The 18,791-nt window shown below is 53.2% G+C and overlaps 1 protein-coding gene across 1 annotated transcript in view; it reads left to right on the plus strand.

The window, feature by feature from the left end:
• Window positions 1–18,791, plus strand: part of GRK5 (G protein-coupled receptor kinase 5) — a 211,967-nt gene that overhangs the window by 83,912 nt on the left and 109,264 nt on the right. The window contains exon 2 of the mRNA XM_049646023.1: window positions 13,502–13,597. Coding sequence (XP_049501980.1) covers window positions 13,502–13,597 — 96 coding nt within the window. The remainder of the gene's footprint in view (window positions 1–13,501; window positions 13,598–18,791) is intronic.

Genomic DNA, 18,791 nt, shown 5'->3' on the forward strand with positions numbered 1-18,791 from the left:
TGTGTGTGTGTGTGTGTGTGTGTGTGTGTGTGTGTGTGTGTGTGTGTTGGGGGGAGGAGTGGTAGGATGGACAGATGGCTGCACCTGGAGTCAGAAGAAAGACCTGGGCTGGAGACCTGCTGTCTGTCCCTGGCCAACTCCGTGTTCTCCGTTCTCTTATCTACACAAGTCGTGTGGCTAGCGTGTTGATGGTGGCAGTGGTGGGCAACTGGGTGGTGGTGAGGATGCTGGTGGTGGCAGCGGCCATGTGAGGGGGGAGGAGGGCGTTCTTGTTAGTGATGGTGGTGGTGGCGATGGCTTAGTGGGGATGGTGGTGATGTTGATGTTGGTGGAGGTGAGGATGGTGGCGGGCGATGGTCGTGGGGATGGTGGTGAGGAGGATGCTGGGGGGCGTGGCGACGGTGGTGGTGGTGATCACGGCTGCATTTAGTGAGCCCCTACTGTATGCTGAGAACTTTGCACACTTAGCTCTAATTCTTAACCCAGCCAAACAGTTGCATAGCAGCCTCATCCTCTGCCGGAGAAAACACCGAGTGACTTAGCGAGACCACGCAGCCGCTGTGTGGCATGGCTCGGGTGACAGTGCAGGTGACAGATAAGTACCCACGTATCACATCACAGTGAGGAAGCCTCGAGGCAGTGCGCATGCGAGTCCCTGGTCCACAGCCCAGCTGTCACTCAGGGGCCTTTGGTCGAGGTGGCCCAGTCTCAGCCCCGCCCTCAGCAGCAAGCTTTCCTACCTTGCCTCCCCACCCTGCCAAAGCCACACCAGCGGCCTCCTTTCTCGCAGGCTCAGTGTGCTGGAGAGGGGCCACGTCTCCCTGTCCCCATGGCTACCGTTTACCAGGCCTGGTGTTGGTTTGGGTTTTCCTAATTTGAGGTTGTGGGATCCTTCTGGTGGTGGCTGAGGTTTTTCTTCTCTGGAAACCCCACTGTGGTGAGGCCGTGAGGGGGGCCCGGAGGTGCTGGGACCTGCCCACAGGCCACAGGCCCCACGTGGCTTGTGCCACCCTCCGTGTTTCATGCCACTTCCACACTGCACTTCCGTTCAAGGGCATGCTGGACGTTTCAGGTTCTCGCGGCTGCAGCTGCGGCTCGGGGAGACGTTCTGGGGTCGGATAACTGTGGGTGTTTGCCTCCCCACGTCCTCCGGGCCTGGGGTGTGCGACTGCCTACCGTGGTTTTTGCCCGCCTTCCTGGTGGGGGCGGGGAGTCCCCTGAACAAAGGGAGCCCCCAGCTAAGCAGCTGAGCTCAGCTCCCAGGCGGGTTAATGGGGCCTGGAAAGGCCTTCAGTCTCTCTGCCTTCTCTCTTCGCTGACTCTGGGCAGGTGGCTCCTTGGGCTGGCTGCACCTGCACCAGACTGGCAACCTTTTGAACGGAGCCTGGGCTCAAGCCTGCCTTCTGGGCCTATCCCTTAGGTCTCTGGAGTGATAAGAAGGGTCAGTGTCTGCTGGGAGGTGACGCTGCTGGTTGTGTCGGGCCGTGGAAAGCAAGCGGACTTGGGCGGGGAGAGGCTCAGTGCCCCCCCACTGCTTCCCCCTCTGGCCCACCCCTGGGGGTCCTATGCCAGCTAGGAAGGTGCAGAACACCCTCGAAGACCCTAGGCTCTGTGATGCTTCCTGAGGGGCCGTGGACTGTGTCCAGCATGAACGGCACAGTCTCATCTCAGGAGATTCTGGGCCAGAGATGCCTTTGGTGGCCCCAGGTTACATTTTCCTCCAAACATTCCAATCAGCGGGTAGTTATCGGGGCATCTCCACCCACCCTGTCCCCGGCACCACCAGATCCTGACCTCCCAGCTCCAGCACTCTGGGACAGTGTGGTAGTGGAGGAACTGAGGGCAGGAGGCATCTAGAAACTTCACAGAGGAGGGCGCCCTGAGGCAGAGACCACGCAAGTGCTGCGGGGCCCAGCTGGGTCCTATAATTGGAAGTTGCCTTGTTCAGGGCTGGATGAAAAGAGACTTTGAACCAGTGAGATGCTGCACACCCGCCTCATCAGCTTCAGCCGGGGGGCCGCTCTGGTGGTGGCAAAGGCGGCCGAGCCCGGCTGGATGGGACAGAAATATCAGTGCTGGGAGGGCAAGGGTAGGAGGCAGCAGACGCAGGGGTAACCTACCTTATCAGAAAAACCGGCCTCCTCCGCTTTGCCCGTGGCCTCTGAGAACACTCCCAGCCTCCCCGTGGCGGCATTTTCTGGAAAGCCAGTCCTGCTGGCAGTGCTTTGGAAACCGAGTCTTGAAAGCTCACCTGGGTAGAAAGGACTTGAACAGATTCTTTAGCCCCACAGACGTCACAGGCGAAATTGTAACACTACCTTCCACTTGACTGGCCAAGAGTGGGTGAGTCATCGGCCTCTTGTGCTGGGAACACAGAGAGAGATCCTTCCCACGTACAGTCACCAGGATACTCGAGAACTTCCCAGACCTCGATCAAAGTGCGTCGAGAGAGGCTCCTCCACTTTTCATGCTCCCCGCACCCCCTAAGTGTTGTAAAGACCTGCTTTACCACATAATTCAGATTTCTAACAGGTTTAGTCCCTTGCGTTACCATAATGCTGACTTTTTCTGAGCCTTGTGGCCCCCAGCAGCCCACAGGCCATCCGCTGGAGGGAAGACCTTGTGGCAGCAGGAGGAAGGAGGGGCCCCAGTGGGAATCCGGGGGCTCCTGAAGCCTGCACCCCTTCCCGCCACGGCCCGTGCCTTCAACCGGCAGCACCCAAATGTTCTAGAAGTGAGGATGGTTGCTTCTGTGGTCTTGCCCAGCCCACCTTTGGTGATGTCTGGCACTGCTGCCGTGGGGGCTTCTGTTCCGAACGTTCGAGCCCGAGCCCCAGGGAGGCCTGCTGCTTGGCCAGCCTGCCTTCTTGCCCCGGGGCCTCCCTTCCGCAAGGGCCAGAACTGATTGGATTGTGCAGAGTCTAGGCTGGCCCATGACCTGTGGCCGGGACTTTAGAATCAGGGTTCTGGGGACACCTGAGTGGCTCGGTCGGCTAAGCGTCTGACTTCGGCTCAGGTCATGATCTCATGGCCTGATCTCACAGCTGGCGAGTTCAAGCCCCGCATCAGGCTCTGTGCTTACAGCTCAAAGCCTGGAGCCTGCTTCAGATTCTGTGTCTCCCTCTCTCTCTGCCCCTATCCCGCTCATGCTCTGTTTCTCTCTCTCTCAAAAATAAATAAACATTAAAAGAATCAGGGTTCTGGGAGGCAGGTGGTGAGCCAGGCCAGGGGGACCTAAGGACTTGGGGTCCTTGACAGCTACAATACATTTCTTTTTTTTTTTTTTTTGAATTTGAATTTGAATTTGAATTTTTAAAATTTACATCCAAATTAGTTAGCATATAGTGCAACAATGATTTCAGGAGTAGATTCCTTAAGCCCCTTCCCCATTTAGCCCATCCCCCCTCCCACAACCCCTCCATTAACCCTCAGTTTGTTCTCCATATTTATGAGTCTCTTCTGTTTTGTCCCCCTCCCTGTTTTTATATTATTTTTGTTTCCCTTCCCTTATGTTCATCTGTTTTGTCTTTTAAAGTCCTCATATGAGTGAAGTCATATGATTTTGTCTTTCTCTGACTAATTTCACTTAGCAGAATACCCTTCAGTTCCAACCACGTAGTTGCAAATGGCAAGGTTTCATTCTTTTTGATCGCCGAGTAATACTCCATTGTATATACATACCACATCTTCTTTATCCATTCATCCACCGATGGACATTTGGGCTCTTTCCATCCTTTGGCTATTGTCGATAGTGCTGCTATAAACATGGAGGTGCATGTGTCCCTTCGAAACAGCACACCTGTATCCCTTGGATAAATGCCTAGTAGTGCCATTGCTGGGTCATAGGGTAGTTCTATTTTTAGTTTTTTGAGGAACCTCCATGCTGTTTTCCAGAGTGGGTGCACCAGCTTGCATTCCCAGACAGCTACAATACATTTCTGATACTAACTACCCCAGAGTTTTAGCACAGACTGCACAGATGAAGGGCACAGTCCCAGAGACTGACCTCCCTTCAGACCCCAGCAGCAAGTTTGGGGGTCCCGGGCTGCACTCACTTCTGACCGGCAGGCTGCAAATTCAGGGATTCTCTCACCCCCTCAGGCTGATAATTCACTAGAATGACTCACAGACCTCAGATCACTTTACTTACAATGTTGTTAGAGCAAAAGGACACATCCAAACCAGCAAACATGAGAGATGCATAGGGCAAGGTCTGCAGGAGACACATCACCTTCCCGGCAGCAGCCGGCAGATTCACCTGAGCCTGGTGCCTAGAGCTTTTACCGGAGGTTTCATTACTTAGGCGGCAGTGATGGAATCGTTGGCCATGGGGTTGAGCCCAATCTCCAGTTGCTCATCTCTCCCTGGATAGTATCACCAGGCTCAGAACCTACCCGATCATATGGTTGGTTATTCTGGCATGGTCAGCCCTACCTTGAGCCATCTTGTTAGCATAGACTCTGGTATGGTTTTGGGGGCCCCGCATGAATAAAAATGCCATTCTGTCACTTGGAAAATTCCAAGGACTTAGAGGTCACCATCCAGGAACCAGAGACAAAGGCCAAATTCTTCATTGTACACCAGTGGCCAGCTGGGCCTGTGCAAGGGGATGAGTGAGCCTGGTATGGTCTGCAGAGGGGCAGCTGGTGGAGTGAGGGGCAGACACCCCAGCCCCAGCTTCTCCATGTCTCCATGGCCTTCTTATTCCCAAAACCCAGCTGCTCTTGGCTGCCTTTCCTTGGATTCTTAGAAGCCCCCATGATCCTGGTAACAATCCCCTTTGCAGGTCAACTCAAATGAGTCTCTCTTCCTGCTAACCTTGGCTGGAACTGTATTCACCAATACTGTTTTTCGATTTGAGTTGACAAGTCTTTCCTAGAGGAACATACTCTGTGGGAAAATATTCTCCCTCCTCAGAGCCCTTGAAACACGTCAGGTCCTCTGTGGACCCGGCAAGCCCATCTCCAGAGGTGGTTCACTCCTCTCTGGGATCCGTAGAACAATCAAGGTCCAGAGGCTGTCAGAATGTAGAGGCATGTGGTAGGGGAAGTGTGTACTTACTGTTGGTACAGGAGGGGTTTGTGGGGGGTCCTGTCCAGCTTGTTAGGAGCCAGGCCAGGGCCTGGGGGCATGGAATAGGGTTCCCTGAGACTGGCTCCCCCACCTGGACCCTTATGGGCCAGCACCGAGCATGTTGGAAACAGGAGGGCCCTTGTACAGTTTGCCTCTCGCCCTGGCTGGTGGCCTGGTAAGTGGCTTAAGCTGATTCAAGTCAGGCAGGTTGCAGGGACCTCGGTGCTTGTCAGGCAGATCCCAGGATCACTGAATATGGGGGCTGGGAGGAACACTTTTGGTGGTTTGTCCCAACTTTGCTGTGTCTCTTCAAATCCTTTTTTAGAGAGAGAAATTCCCAGAGAGAGTGGTTCCATCTCCCATTTCCCATGTGATGTTCAGGGACTTTCTCTGAATTTAGGGCAGTGATTCTCAAGCTTGACTGAGCATCAGAATCACCTGGAGGGCTCATTAACACACAGGCTGCTGGGTGCACTCCCAGAGTTTCTGAGTCAATAGGTCTAGGGTGGGGCCCGAGAATCTGCATTTCTAACAAATTCTCCAGTGATGCTGATGCTGCCAGTCCAAGAGCCACACTCAACCTCAGATTCAAGGGCATGAAGGAAGGTTTTTTCCACCAAATGCATGGGAGCTTCCCCTGATGAACTGCTCGTTGGTCAGCAGGGAAGAAAGAACTTTAGACCGAGAGTCCGGCACCTGGCTCCTGGCTCAGGTTGTGACACGGCCGCTTGAGTGATTTAAGGCAAGGTTTTTGCCTCTCTGAGACTATTTTCTCACTTGCAAAAGGGGTTCCGTAGCAGGACCTGCCTCATGGACTTGATGTGAGAATTAAGTGCGATGATGTCATAGCTGATTGTCCCCTGACCCCAAGAGCACAAGAAGTGTCACGTTGCTTCACTTTCCGGATCAAATATATCATACCATAAGGTTAATGAGAATTCCAGGGCCAGTTGTTTTGCAGAGGTCTGTCCCACTTCCTTCCAAGGATGGGAAGAGATGCTCCAGGGCCCGAAGGAGTCCAGCCAACGAGATCACAGACCATCGGGGTCACTGCCGCCGCTGGTTTTGTCAGTGTCCTTCGGAGGAGGAGCCTCTGCTGGCAGTTCCACTCGGCTGTGCCTGTCTGGCCACGGGCCTGGAGGCTGCTCATTGCTCAGAAGCTGTCATCGCTGGGATCCAGCTGCCACAGAGCCAGAGCCCTCCCCCGTACCCTCCCCCCCCCCACCCCCTCGGAGTAGACATGGGTCCACCTTGCTCTGCCCCCTCTCGTTCTCAGTGCTGTCTTCTCTCAGTCCTCTCCTCTGCACAAATAAATACCTCCCTCTGGCACAGTACAAGCAACAAGAATAACAGTAAGCCAGTTTCTTCCCCCATAGTGACAGCTCTCTTGTGGCAGTTTATTTGGGGTGATCCTTTTATTGTTCCCTGGGGGTATCCATGGGAGCACAAGAAATGAGTGCATGGCCCATGCTTAAGACATGGGAGCCACTATTACTTTGCTTTTTGTCCCCAAGTCCCACACTCCACTCCCTGCTAAGACTTGCCCTCCTGCCAGAGGAGCCCCCCAGCCCTCTCTGTTGGCTGCCTCTCTCCTGCCCTGCCACCCCCTTATCACACTTCCCTTAGCCCCCCCCCCCCCCCCCCCGCCCCCCCCCCCCCCCCCCCGGTACACCTGTGTGAGGCCATTGCTGGCAATAGAGGGGGACGCTAGGGACTAGAGAAAGCAGCAATGCTTTGCTAAGCAATTTCCTTCCTGCAAGCTGCCCCCTCCCTCCTATGGGGACAGTTGGGGGTGAGGTCCAGAGTCAGAGAAGACTCCCATCTTCCCATTGCCCACCTTTCTCCAGGCTTTGCCTTGAGAAAAGGCAAAACTCTTTCCCGTTCCAGGATCAAGACCTGCCATCCTGATTCTTTGGTGCTTTTCCTCAGAACCGTGGGCTGGCAGACTTCAGCCCATTTCCCCCAGCATCTTGGCCTCTTCCCCCTTCCTGTCTGGCCCCCTGGTCCCTGTTGCTGCCATCCCCTTCCCGGCCGGGGCTGCCCCCCCCCCCCCCCCCCCCGCCCCGCCTGCCAGGCCACCCCCATGGTCTCTGCTCTTTGAAGCCTGGAATGAACTGGATGTCCCTGAGGGCAGGGACTGTGTCCAGTTCACTGATTGTTTCCGGCACACGAAAGATAAACTATGAGCAGCAGTGGGTCAGATGGTAAAGCAAATAAAACCCAAAGCTGCTCAAGACAGGAAATGGCTGGGAGTTCATTCACCGATCCCATTAATTTCTCTCCCTGAGCCTCTGGCTTCTCATCTGTGAAATGGGGCTAATGCCACCTTAATGAACACCAAACATACAGAACCCAGTTCAGTGCTAACCTCAGACTGCTGGGGGTAGGGTGGGGTGGACATTGTCATTTATTCCGGCAAACATTCATTTACCCAGTCAGTCGTCCTAACTTAATGAAAGCTTGTGATTAACCAGGCATTGTGTTAGGTGCCCCACCCCCCGGAGGGACACTGAATAGGTCTGGGCCGAACCGGGAGTAGGCTGTAGGCCTGGCAAGTTGGGGGGCAGGGAGTCTTCCTCTCAAGGGCAGCCCTGGAAGGGACAGCTGGCTGGGGCTTGAAGAAAGAGCGGGCTTCAGCAGGTGGAGGGGTCAGGAACTTCTCCTGTGGGGTCATGGGGGAGAGGATGATGCATGCAGAGATCACAGGGACAACGCTTGCATCAGCTTGGCAAATACTGTTTGCACATCCACAGTGGGCCAAGGAGAGAGCAACGGAGAGCAGAGAAACCAAGGTCTCTGCCACCATGGTCTTCCTTCAAACAGGGAGACTAAGGATTGGCAAGTAAATCACTAAATAGGAAGATGTCAGGTACTGGTAAGAGCTGGGGCTGGTCCTGGAAATCTGGTACTAACTTTACACATACAGGTTGGACCCGTCAGTGAAAATGTGCTTAATGTGTTGGGAGAACAAGTGAATCTGTTGGGACAGATAAGTGAATCTGTCAGCTGATGAGTGTGTGTAAGAGAGACAGGCTGCCCAACTGACCAGGGCCTCCCAAACACTGTTTAATGGCAGTGGTGAAGGCAGAGAACGGGCCCCACTTCAGCTACTGAGGTCAGAGAAGGCCCTCCTGGATGGCCATATGGTGCATAGGAAGCCTTGAAGCCGAATGCCTGCGTTAGCATGGAAGTCATTTATACAGTAGGTAGGCAGGAGATGTTACTGCCAGAAGGAACAGTGAGCGCAAAGGTCCTGAGAGCAATGGCAGGGAGAGAAATAAAGCTTGGAAAGACTGTGACCACATGGTGAAGGGCTTTGAAACTGGTCAAGGAGAACGGATGAGCAGTGGTTGATGGGCAGGCCTGGGAACTGGCCATTCCAGCTGCTGGGGCCTGGCTGGGCCCTGAGTAGTGGAGAGGTGGTAGCCTTAGCTCCCTGTAGGCCTGACATCCTCCCAAGCAGGGAGGTGGGCCTGGGGCAGCTGGGGTCACAGGGCCAGGACACACAAGGAACTTCTGCAGCAGGGTGTTGGGCCTCACCACCTCAGGGTCCTGAGAGACAGTCAGGTCTGACTGAAATAATAGAGTGTTGACACTTCAGTCATCAAATATGTGATCTAATAACCCAGCAGCACACGTAAGAGCTAACTATTTGTCTGGAAGTGGCGACCTCTTTGAGTTATGGAGGGGCAGGGTTTGTGTCCAAGGAACTGGAGGCCAGGTGAGTTCAGGATCCCAGTGGCCATTTAGGGGGACACCCCGTGGAGAGCATCCCTGGATTAGTTTCCTTTCGCCGCTGTAACAAATACCACAAACCCAATGGATTAAAAGAACACAAATTAATGAGTTACATTTCAGGAGGTCAGAAGTCTGACATGGGTCTTACTGGGTTAAAACTAGGGTGTGGGCAGGGCTCCGTTCTTTCTGGAGGCTCCCAGGGAGAATCTGTTTTCTTGCCTTTTGTGGTTTCTAGAGGCCACCTGCCTTCTCGTGGCCCCTTCTGTCTTCAAAGCCGGCAGTGGCTTTTCTGGTCTTCCTCACACAGCATGGCTCTAAACTGACTCTTCTTCCCCCTCTTCCACATGTAAGGACTCTAACCATTACACTGGGTCCACCGAGACCACCTGAGATAATGTTCCCGCTGTTATCCTTAATTCAATCTGTAATATTCGTTCCCCTTTGTGATATAGGCTAACATGTTCAGGTGACACTTTGGGGAGCATTATTCTGCCTACCACAGTCCCTGCCCTGTTCTGGGGGCTCCTACTCCTTAGGAGGAAAGGAGCCCCACATGGGCCGGAAAGTCTGCCCCCTTGGCCCGGGACAGCTCCCTGGGTGGTACCCCCTCCCTTCCTAACTCCAGCTTCAGCGACATGTTGCCCCGTTACTAATGTCTCCCCCAAACCCTGCCCTTCTGAGTGCTGGTCCAAATGCTTGTTAAATAAAGCAATGTGTCTCCACCTCAGCACTGTCGACATTTTGGGGCAGATCGCTCCGTTGTGGGGGGCTGCCTCACGCATTGTACACTGCTCAACCGCGTTCTTGGCCTCTGCCTACCTGATGCCAGTAGCACCCCCGCCCCAGCTGTGACGACCAAAAATATCTCTAGACATTGCCGGTTGTCCCCCAGAGGACAAAGTTGTCCCCCCGCGTCGAGCCACTGAAATAAAGCCTTTGATGTCTGTCTTCCTTGCTAGGTTGGAAGCCCCAAGATAGTGACACCCTGTGTCTCTTGCCCCAGCTCCTTCTAGTAGATGCTCAACATATATTGGCTGAGTGAATGAATGAGTCTGGGTTAATGTTCCTAATGGTTCAATTAATCTGTAAGAACTATGCACACACACACACACACACACACACACGTATATGCATGCAAAATAGGCTCCTGGTTTCCATACACTGGCCACCCGAGAATCACCTGGCGGGGGGTAGGGGGATGGGCCTTTCCAGAAGTCGCATCTCCCTGATCTCTGATCACAGAGAGTTGGGAGACAGCCTGATGCAGTAGAGCCTGGTGATCTGTACTGTCCAGAAGACTTCATCAGTTCTGCAGAAAAGTGGAACTACAATATGACCCAGTGATTCCACTCCTGGACATATACCCAAAAGAGTTAAAAGCAGGGACTCAGATATCCATAGCAGCACCGATCACAAAAGCCAAGTGGTGGGAACAACCCAAGTGTCCATCAGTAGATGAATGGATGGTGGCGCCTGGGTGGCTCAGTCGGTTAAGCGTCTGACTTCAGCTCAGGTTGTGATCTCACAGTTCGTGGGTTTGAGCCCCATGTCAGGCTCTGTGCTGACAGCTCGGAGCCTGGAGTGTGCTTCGGATTCCGTGTCTCCTCTCTCTGCTCCTCCCCCACTCACGCTCTGTCTCTCTCTGTCTCTCAAAAATGTATGAATGTTAAAAAAATTTTTTAAAAAATGGATGGAATGGATAAACCAAATGTGGTACCTACACACAATGGAATGTTATTTGGTCTTAAAAACTGAATGAAATCTGACACACGCCGCAACATGAACGAACCTCGTGTACGTTACACTAAGTGCAATGAGCCAGTCACAAGTGGACATACTGTGTGATTTCACTGGAGGAGTGAAATTCACAGAGACAGAAAGTAGAATGGTGTCTGCCAGGGGCTGGGGGGAGGAGGGAGCTAGTGTTTAATAGGTCCCGAGTTCCAGTCTGGGGTGATGAAAGAGTTCTGGAGGTGGATGGTGGTGATGGCTGCATAACAATGTGAATGTATCCGTGCCATTGGACCGTATACCTAATCATGGGTAAGATGGCACATTTCATGTTGTGTATATTTTATCGTACACACACAAATGTGCTTTCTTCCAGCCAGATCTGGGAGCGAATAGTGCAGGAATAGGAAAGGACAAGGACTTAGTTCTTGTTCTGATGGCCCCTTTTGACCTCCCAGCCTGGTGGGGGCTGAGACGGGAGCATCTGACTTTGCTGATGTCTCCAGAGGGCGGCCCTTTTCTAGGGGATGCACATTTTAATCCCTACAGAGGCCAAGCAGGCCACACGGCCTGTCCACGGGAGCAGCTGTTCCCTAGCTCTAACCCATTCTTGCCATGTGGGATGCTTCGTTATGGAGAGAAATCTGAAATCTGGATTTGCATGTGAAGTCTCCTCGTGGTTTGAAATCTTGACAACTGGTTCAGTGAACAGCAAACAAACAAGCCACGTGTGGGTCAAGCAGAACAAGTCTGCAGGTGTCTGGGGTGACGTCTTTTCTCAGAGCTTGCAAGCTTGGGCCCCAGCTAGAGAGATCCCCTTTCCTGCTCCTCTTACTCGATGATGCATCACTTCTGTGGTCTGACCCCAGCAAGTTTTTTTTTTTTTATCCCTGAGAATTTCCCTGGCTTTCAATGTACCCCAAAGGGAGGTTTACAGACAGAAGGGTGAGGGTGAGCGCCTGGGGTCCAGGGTCTACTCAAGTTGGGGCCTTGGCTCTGCTATTAATAAGCCAGTAAAGAAAGCCACTTGCTTCTTTCTTCCCCATGCCTCAGTTTCCTTATTTGTCAGGGGGGAACAGTAATAGTCCTGCCTTGTAGATTTAGAGTAAGGACTGCAGAGAGTCCAGGGAAGGGCCCCGGGGAAGGACTCTGCAGTGTGCGCACATGTGTGTTGACCCTGGTTAGAGGAAAGAGCAAGTGTGGAGTCAGATGGGTCATCAGCCGGCGAGTTGCTCAACCTTGGATATTTGTTTCTTCATCTGTGACGTGGCTCACAGTGATCTCTTCCTCAACAAGACATTCTGAGGATTACACAAGATAATGTTCAAATGGTGCCTGGCCACAGCATATGCCCAATGCACACTTGTTCTGTCCTGTAGAGTCTGAGGCCTTTGCCCTCTGCAGAGGCTTGAGAGGAAAAGAAGACAGGACAAGCAGAGAGCAGAGAAAGGACACCCCCACCATCAGCTCCCTCTCCTATTTCCCAGCCCCCAGGGTGGCGGTCCTGGTCCCAGCCTCAGAAGCCAACCCACTTGCTAATGGGAACCCGGCCTTAGCTTTCCAGGGCAGCAGGGTTGACAGTTGGGGATCCCCACTCCTTGAGACCAGCTCCCTGCCAGCCCTGGGGCACACACTGGGCCTGGGTGGGAACAGCTAAGCCCTCCTGTATCCCTTGGTTTGCTGGTTGGAGAGGGGGGCCCAGGTACGCTCTGGAAGGGTTAAAGGCTGGAGGTGCTGCACACCCAACCCAGAGCAAGGAGCAGGCCCAGGGTGCCGAGGCCCTACCCCAGATCCTGTGTCTCTAACTGGGCTCTAAAGTCCACAGGTGTTGGGGTGTTGACTACATGGAGGAGGGTGAGAGGCCCTCAATATCCTAAAATACTGAGAGACCTAAAGAGCTATATGATCTTTAGTGATGTGGTATCTAAGGCCACTCTGGAGGTGGATGGTGGGTAATGGCATCTCAATCCCTGGAAGGTCCTGGCCACTAGACACAGAGGGGCCTCCAGGTCTGGGGCTCAAATGCTGGTGGGCTCAGGAACACAGGCCAGGGTTGGTGCCTCCCCTTGCTGTTTGTACACCTGAGCGTTCGGACATCTGTCCACTGTCCCTTGGATAAGACTAGTGTGGTTGGCGGGAATGCCCTGAGTGTGTACCTTACTCAGCTCCACGTGTTTATTGCATGTTCATTACGTGTGCATGTTCATTGTGTGTGCAGATTCATTGCACGTGTGCTCATCATGCGTGCACATCCATCACACGTGCGTATCCCTAGCATGTGTGTGTTCATTGCACATGCACGCAGAGGAGGATGCAAGGCAGGACGGGGCCCTTCAGGAGTCCTTCCAGCCTTGAGTATACATCCTCTGAGACCCTGGGGTTTGTGGGGGAGGGAGAAGAAGACAAGTGGAGATTGAAGTCCTTGTTCCCAACATCTGGCCTCCAGTTGGGGAACGGGACTCTCCACAGGAAACAAGAGGACAAAAGGAGGCAGTGAGGCGGCTGCAGTCCACTCCCTTGTGGATCCATTCCGCAAGGACTTCCCAAGCCCAAAGGCAATATTAAGTCCAGCCGGCCTGGCCCCTGCTGTGGGAAGGTTGGGGTCTAGTCTGACGCCAGAGACTGGACACCCAGGGGGCCTGAAGAGCAGGGGGAGATGTGGAGAAAGAACAGGGCAACTGGTGTGGGTTCAGGCACGGATGACCGGAGGGGCTCGTCTGCTCCTGCTGCTTGAGGAGCCCGGCCCAACTGTGTGGGGAGAACACACAGGCTTGATGCTGGCCAGGAGGGAGTGTGTGTGCCTGGGGGGTTTGGGGTGTGCCACTGATTTGACGTTGAGCCCCCTGGCTGTCTCCCAGCCCCTGGAGCTGGTGGACAGGCTCGCCGGGATGGGAAACAGGCTCTGGAGCCTTCCACAAGACTAACATGAGCCCGACATCTTTTCCCCCCATTTCTGCAGGGGGTGGAGGAAAGCGCAAGGGGAAAAGCAAGAAGTGGAAGGAAATCCTGAAGTTTCCTCACATCAGCCAGTGTGAAGACCTCCGAAGGACCATAGGTGAGCTGCCCCGCCTGGAGGGGGCATGGGAAGGGGCTGGGAGGGGAGCAAGGAGCCCACTTACAACCAAACTATTTGGACAGTGAGTCAAATACGAACCAATTAGTGCAGCAAAGTGATTCCAGATAGGAGCTCCAGGCTGACATCCTTGCTAATTGACGTAAAGATGGAACTAATGCTCATTGACTCTTTGGTGTGTGCTGGGCAGGATTATCTCCCAATTACCCTTGGAGGCAAGTACTGTTTTGTTTTGTTTTTTAAGTTTATGTATTTATTTTGGGAGAGGGGATAGTGGGGAGAGAGAGAGAGAGAAAGGGAGAGAGAATTCCAAGCAGGCTCCGTGCTGTCAGCTTGGAGCCCAACGCTGGGCTCAATCCCATGAACCGTGAGATCGTGACCTGAGCAAAATCAAGAGTCGGACACCCAACCAACTAAGGTAACCAGGAGCCCTGCAAGTACTGTTTTTTTTTTTAACTCCATCTCTTGGGTGGGAAAACTGAGGTTCTGCAACCAGCCCAAAGTTGCACAGCTTGTAGGAGGGTGGTGGAGGTGGGCCAGGCCTGGCACTGAGTGCCCACATATAGCTTTCCACCCTTCTTTCCTGGAGACTGTGGGCTCTGCCCTCAGCAAGCAAAGCTTTGGGAATTGAGGGTGAGGCGAATGTCTAGGCTCCCTGTCCTCTTGCTGAGGATGTTGATGTGCTCACTGAGGGGCCACCCTGTTCAGTGGTAACAGCCCAGAACTCTTTATCCGGCACCCACACAGCAAAGCACCTCGAACAGCAGAGGGACCTTGTTTCTTAAGGGGCTGGCACAGCCAAACTCACCAAATGAGGACACAGGGCTCCCACGGAGGGGGGTGGGCATGGTGGGGCTCCTCCTTACTGGTGGGGGCCCTGACCCTTCTCCCCTGTGTGCCCCATGTACACCAGCCCCTACTGCGTGAAGGCTTCTTATCTGCTCCTGTCTGTCGGAGCGCTTGTGGATGTGCTAACCACTGTTTATTAGACCGAGATCCATTGAATGCTGGATAGAGGATGGCCCTGTCACCCAGAACTCTGTGGGCCTTGCTGCTCTTGGGACTTCTGTCCAGGGCTGTGGGTGAACTTCCCAGTGCCTGCTATGAAATGTGAAGCCACTCAAAACCACTTAGCTTTTCCGAATGGCTTTTCTATGTGGCCTGGTCTCCACCAGTTCCCCAGGCTAGGCGGGACTTACATGGCCCTCCCAGGGCTGCTCAGTCCTGGCCGCTTAGCCCACCCTCCAGATTCTTCTGCCTTGCTGTCGCAGCAGATGACAACTGCTTGTTCTGTGTGCCCTGCATGCCCACCATGGAGGGAGGAGCTCGCTTAATTAGTGTTTATGAAATGAAAGTAAGCCACCTGTACCTGATGAAGACAGATGTGAGCAGGTGAAGAAGATGGGGTGCTAATGCATGGGAAGTGTCCTCAAGATCTACCTCAGATCAGACCCCCACGGTGTTCTTAGGGTGAGTGGAGCTGGCCTAAGGGATCAGGGTCTCTGGGTCCAGACAGACTTGGGTTCAAATCTCACCCTCTCTACTGGCCCCCTGACGAGTCACTTAATCTTACTGAGCCTCTGTTTCCTCGGGTGAAAGAAATGATCATGAACCCAGTCAAGTGAGACCATGTGTAAAGGGCTTCACTGGAGCTGTCCTCAGGAGCCCAGGACACCTCCCTTAGCACTTCAGCTTTCTTTCTGGGAGGCCCAGCAGCCATCACTCTGCTAGGTCCTTCCTGTGCTGGGGGTGCCACATTCACCCTTGATGTTCACCCTTTGGGGCACATGGGGCAGGGTGGGAGAGAAGATGGGCACATCTCCTGGGGCTGGGAGAGTTTTGCCAGTTAAACTCCAAGTGGCTTTCAGAGAGAAGACAGGAAGAGCTTATCTGGAGTTGGCCAATTATTTCATGGGGCCATTTTGTTCTTCACTGCTAATTTATGCTTGGAGAGAATAGGGCTAGGGGTGGAGACCTCAGTTGCCATGGTTGTCATACCCCCTTGGGGAGACAAGCCCTCTCCTGTCCAGGGTGAGCAAGTTCACCGGAGACCAGAATGTCTTTCCTGGGTGCTGAGCCCAGTTTTCCTCAGTGGGCCCAAGGAGGGGCTCCCACTCATGCTTACAGCCAAAGGACTGATGCAAGAGACCTTTCTGGGGTGTTGATTTAGAGGAGAGAGCTTGAATAGGAGGTAAGAACCCCTGCCCTCAAAGTGGAGAGCTGTGCAGAGAGGCGGGGTCATTGTGTGAGAGCCAGGCTTATTTGGGAGGGGCCTTACCTGCAAAGCTTGTTCTTGGGAAGCCATTTGCTTCTCTGCTTTTGGGAGGACTGCCCACAGGTGGTGGTACCAGGAATGCCCTGTGGGGCACAGTCAGGCCCCAAGACCACTTCCTCAGAGAATTTATTTATTTATTTATTTATTTATTTATTTATTAAAAAATAATTTATTGTCAAGTTAGCTAACATACAGTGTATACAGGGTAGTCTTGGCTTCAGGAGTAGATTCCCGTGATTCATCACTTACATACACCACCCAGGGCTCATCCTAACAAGTGCCCTCCTCAATGCCCATCTCCCATTTTCCCCGCCCCCCCAATCCCCTGCCCCCATCAACCCTCAGTTTGTTCTCTGTATTTAAGAGTCTCTCATGGTTTGCCTCCCTCTCTGTTTGCCATTTATTTTTCCTTCCCTTCCCCTATGGTCTTCTGTTAAGTTTCTCAAATTCCACCTATGAGTGAAAACATATGATATCTGTCTTTTTCTGACTTATTTCACTCAGCATAATACCCTCCAGTTCCATCTATGTTGTTGCAAATGGCAAGAGTTCATTCTTTTTCATCACTGAGTAGTATTCCATTGTATATATATACCATATCTTCTTTATCCATTCATCAGCTGATGGACATTTGGGCTCTTTCCATACTTTGGCTATCGTTGAAAGTGCTGGTATAAACACTTGGAAGCATGGGCCCCTTCGAATCAGCACTCCTGTATCCCTTGGATAAATTCCTAGTAGTGCTATTGCTGGGTCATATGGTAGTTTTATTTTTAATTTTTTGAGGACCCTCCACACTGTTTTCCAGAGCGGCTGCACCAGTTTGCATTCCCACCAACAGGACAAGAGGGTTCCCGTTTCTCCACATCCTCACCAATATCTGTTGTTTCCTGAGTTGTTCATTTTAGCCACTCTAAAGTGTGAGGTGGTATCTCATTGTGGTTTTGATTTGTATTTCCCTGATGAGGAGTGATGTTGAACGTCTTTTGTTCAACATTTCCCTGATGAGGAGTGATGTTGAACGTGTCGGTTGGCCATCTGGATGTCTTCTTCGGAAAAGTGTCTGTTCATGTCTTCCTCAGAGAATTTAAATTACCCCACTGGCCAGGGTCTTTCAGAGCGCACTGTTCTCTTCTGTGGGGGTACCCTGCCTCAGCTGTGGTTTGCTGTCTGCTCACCCCAAGTGGGAAAGGCTCTTTGGGAAGGATCTTTTAAATTCTCTACTGTGTACCTGGTGCCTGGAGGCTCACAGCAGACAGCTGGGTGGCTGAATGAGCAAAGGAAAGGATGAAGGGGCATAACAATCAACTTACACAGTGTTTCCAATAAATGGAAGAGCATTGAAAGCCGTGTAAAGGGCATTCCTGCTATGCAGGTTAAAGAAACCTGAGTATTCTCTATATTTGAGTCATGTGTTGCTTAAAAATATAAAACATATAAGTATGAAATACAGGACTTCTGGTTCCAGACACGATAGAAGAGATGTATTGTCCCTGGCCCTCCCACCAAGGACAGGCCAAAGCTCTGGACATTACGTATGAAACAAATATAGGAAAATTCTGAAAAGTGGAGACAAGAAGGCAGACTGGCTGGGGGCCCGGGAATGTGAAGAATGACCTGACAGTGAGCTCCTGGGTTCTCTTTTCTGCCTTCCTTATTCCCAGGCACCGGGTGCGGGAGACACTCACAGCCCAGAAATGCCAATGGGTGTAGACAAAAAAGATCAACCCCCTCCCCCTCCAAAGAAACCCCAGCGTGTTCTTTTCTAGTCAGAGGCCTGGGAAAGGGGCTCTGAGCTGAACGGGCAGCGGTTGGTTTAGCTGGCTGCTAGAGCTGTCTCTCTTCTGCTGGTCCTCATCAGCAACGTGGGTGCCTCAGTTTCCTTTTCCACTCACTAAATCTGGTTCCAAAGACCCGGTGCACGCCTCCTCTCCACTCCTCTCGGATGCTGTTCTGATCCTTCGAGGTGAGCCAGTCCTGCCCTTCCCAGCCCCCTCCCCCATACCCCACACTGCATCCCTGCCCCCCATGAGCTTCCTAGCACCACCCCAGAAACACCACAAATGTCCCTCACCTTCCAGTTGGCCAGACCTCAGTCTCACCTCTGGTCTGGGGGATCTGGGAGCATGGGATTCAGCTCTCAGATTTTCTGAGGACCCCACCCGCGGGCCCCCTCCCCATCTGCCCCTGTATGTCCATAAACAGGCCTCCTGGCAGGGTCCACCCCCTGGGGAGGGTGAGAGAAACGTGCGTGCTGGCGTGTGCAAATGGATTCTTCTGTTCTCCTGGAGGGCATTGAAAAGACTCAGTGTGTGAGAGAGCAGTGTGAAGAGAGGCCCGGGGAAAACAGGAAGGCCGCCATAAAGCTGCCGCTCGGGGCAGCGGGTCCCTGTGCTCGGGCCTTCCCGAGCGTTCACCGTCCATCAGCCTGGTGTTCGCCCAGCCTCTGCTGGGGTCCTGCTGGAAGGCTTTCTAAAGTACAAATCTCGTTTCTGTTCTGGACCAATATTCAAACCGAACAGTGGCAAAGGCCGCATTTATTTTTCTTGTGGATACGCGTGCTCACTTTCTGAAGCTCTTTGGGAGGATGCCCTGGGGTGGGCTTTGGGCCAAGTGACAGGGCTCCTCTGGATCAAGAGGGCAGCATGAGGTGGTGTGGTGGGTGGGTGGGAGAGGCTTGGGAAGAGCCCCCGAGGCCCCAGGGGCGCTGCCCCCTCCAGATTGCCCAGGACAGAGGTCGGAGTAGGCCATGCCCTCCCTTGCCCTTGGCACCACCCTGTACGGGCACAGTCTTCTCCCACAGCCAGGGTGACTTTGCAACCCGGAGGCTGCAGCCCATGAAACCTGTGGAAAGCACGTCAGCAGTTCTCCGTCCCTCCTGGAGTAGAAATCGAACTCCTT

Source organism: Panthera uncia, chromosome D2 (assembly GCF_023721935.1).
Source record: "Panthera uncia isolate 11264 chromosome D2, Puncia_PCG_1.0, whole genome shotgun sequence".
Taxonomy (NCBI): Eukaryota; Metazoa; Chordata; class Mammalia; order Carnivora; family Felidae; genus Panthera; species Panthera uncia.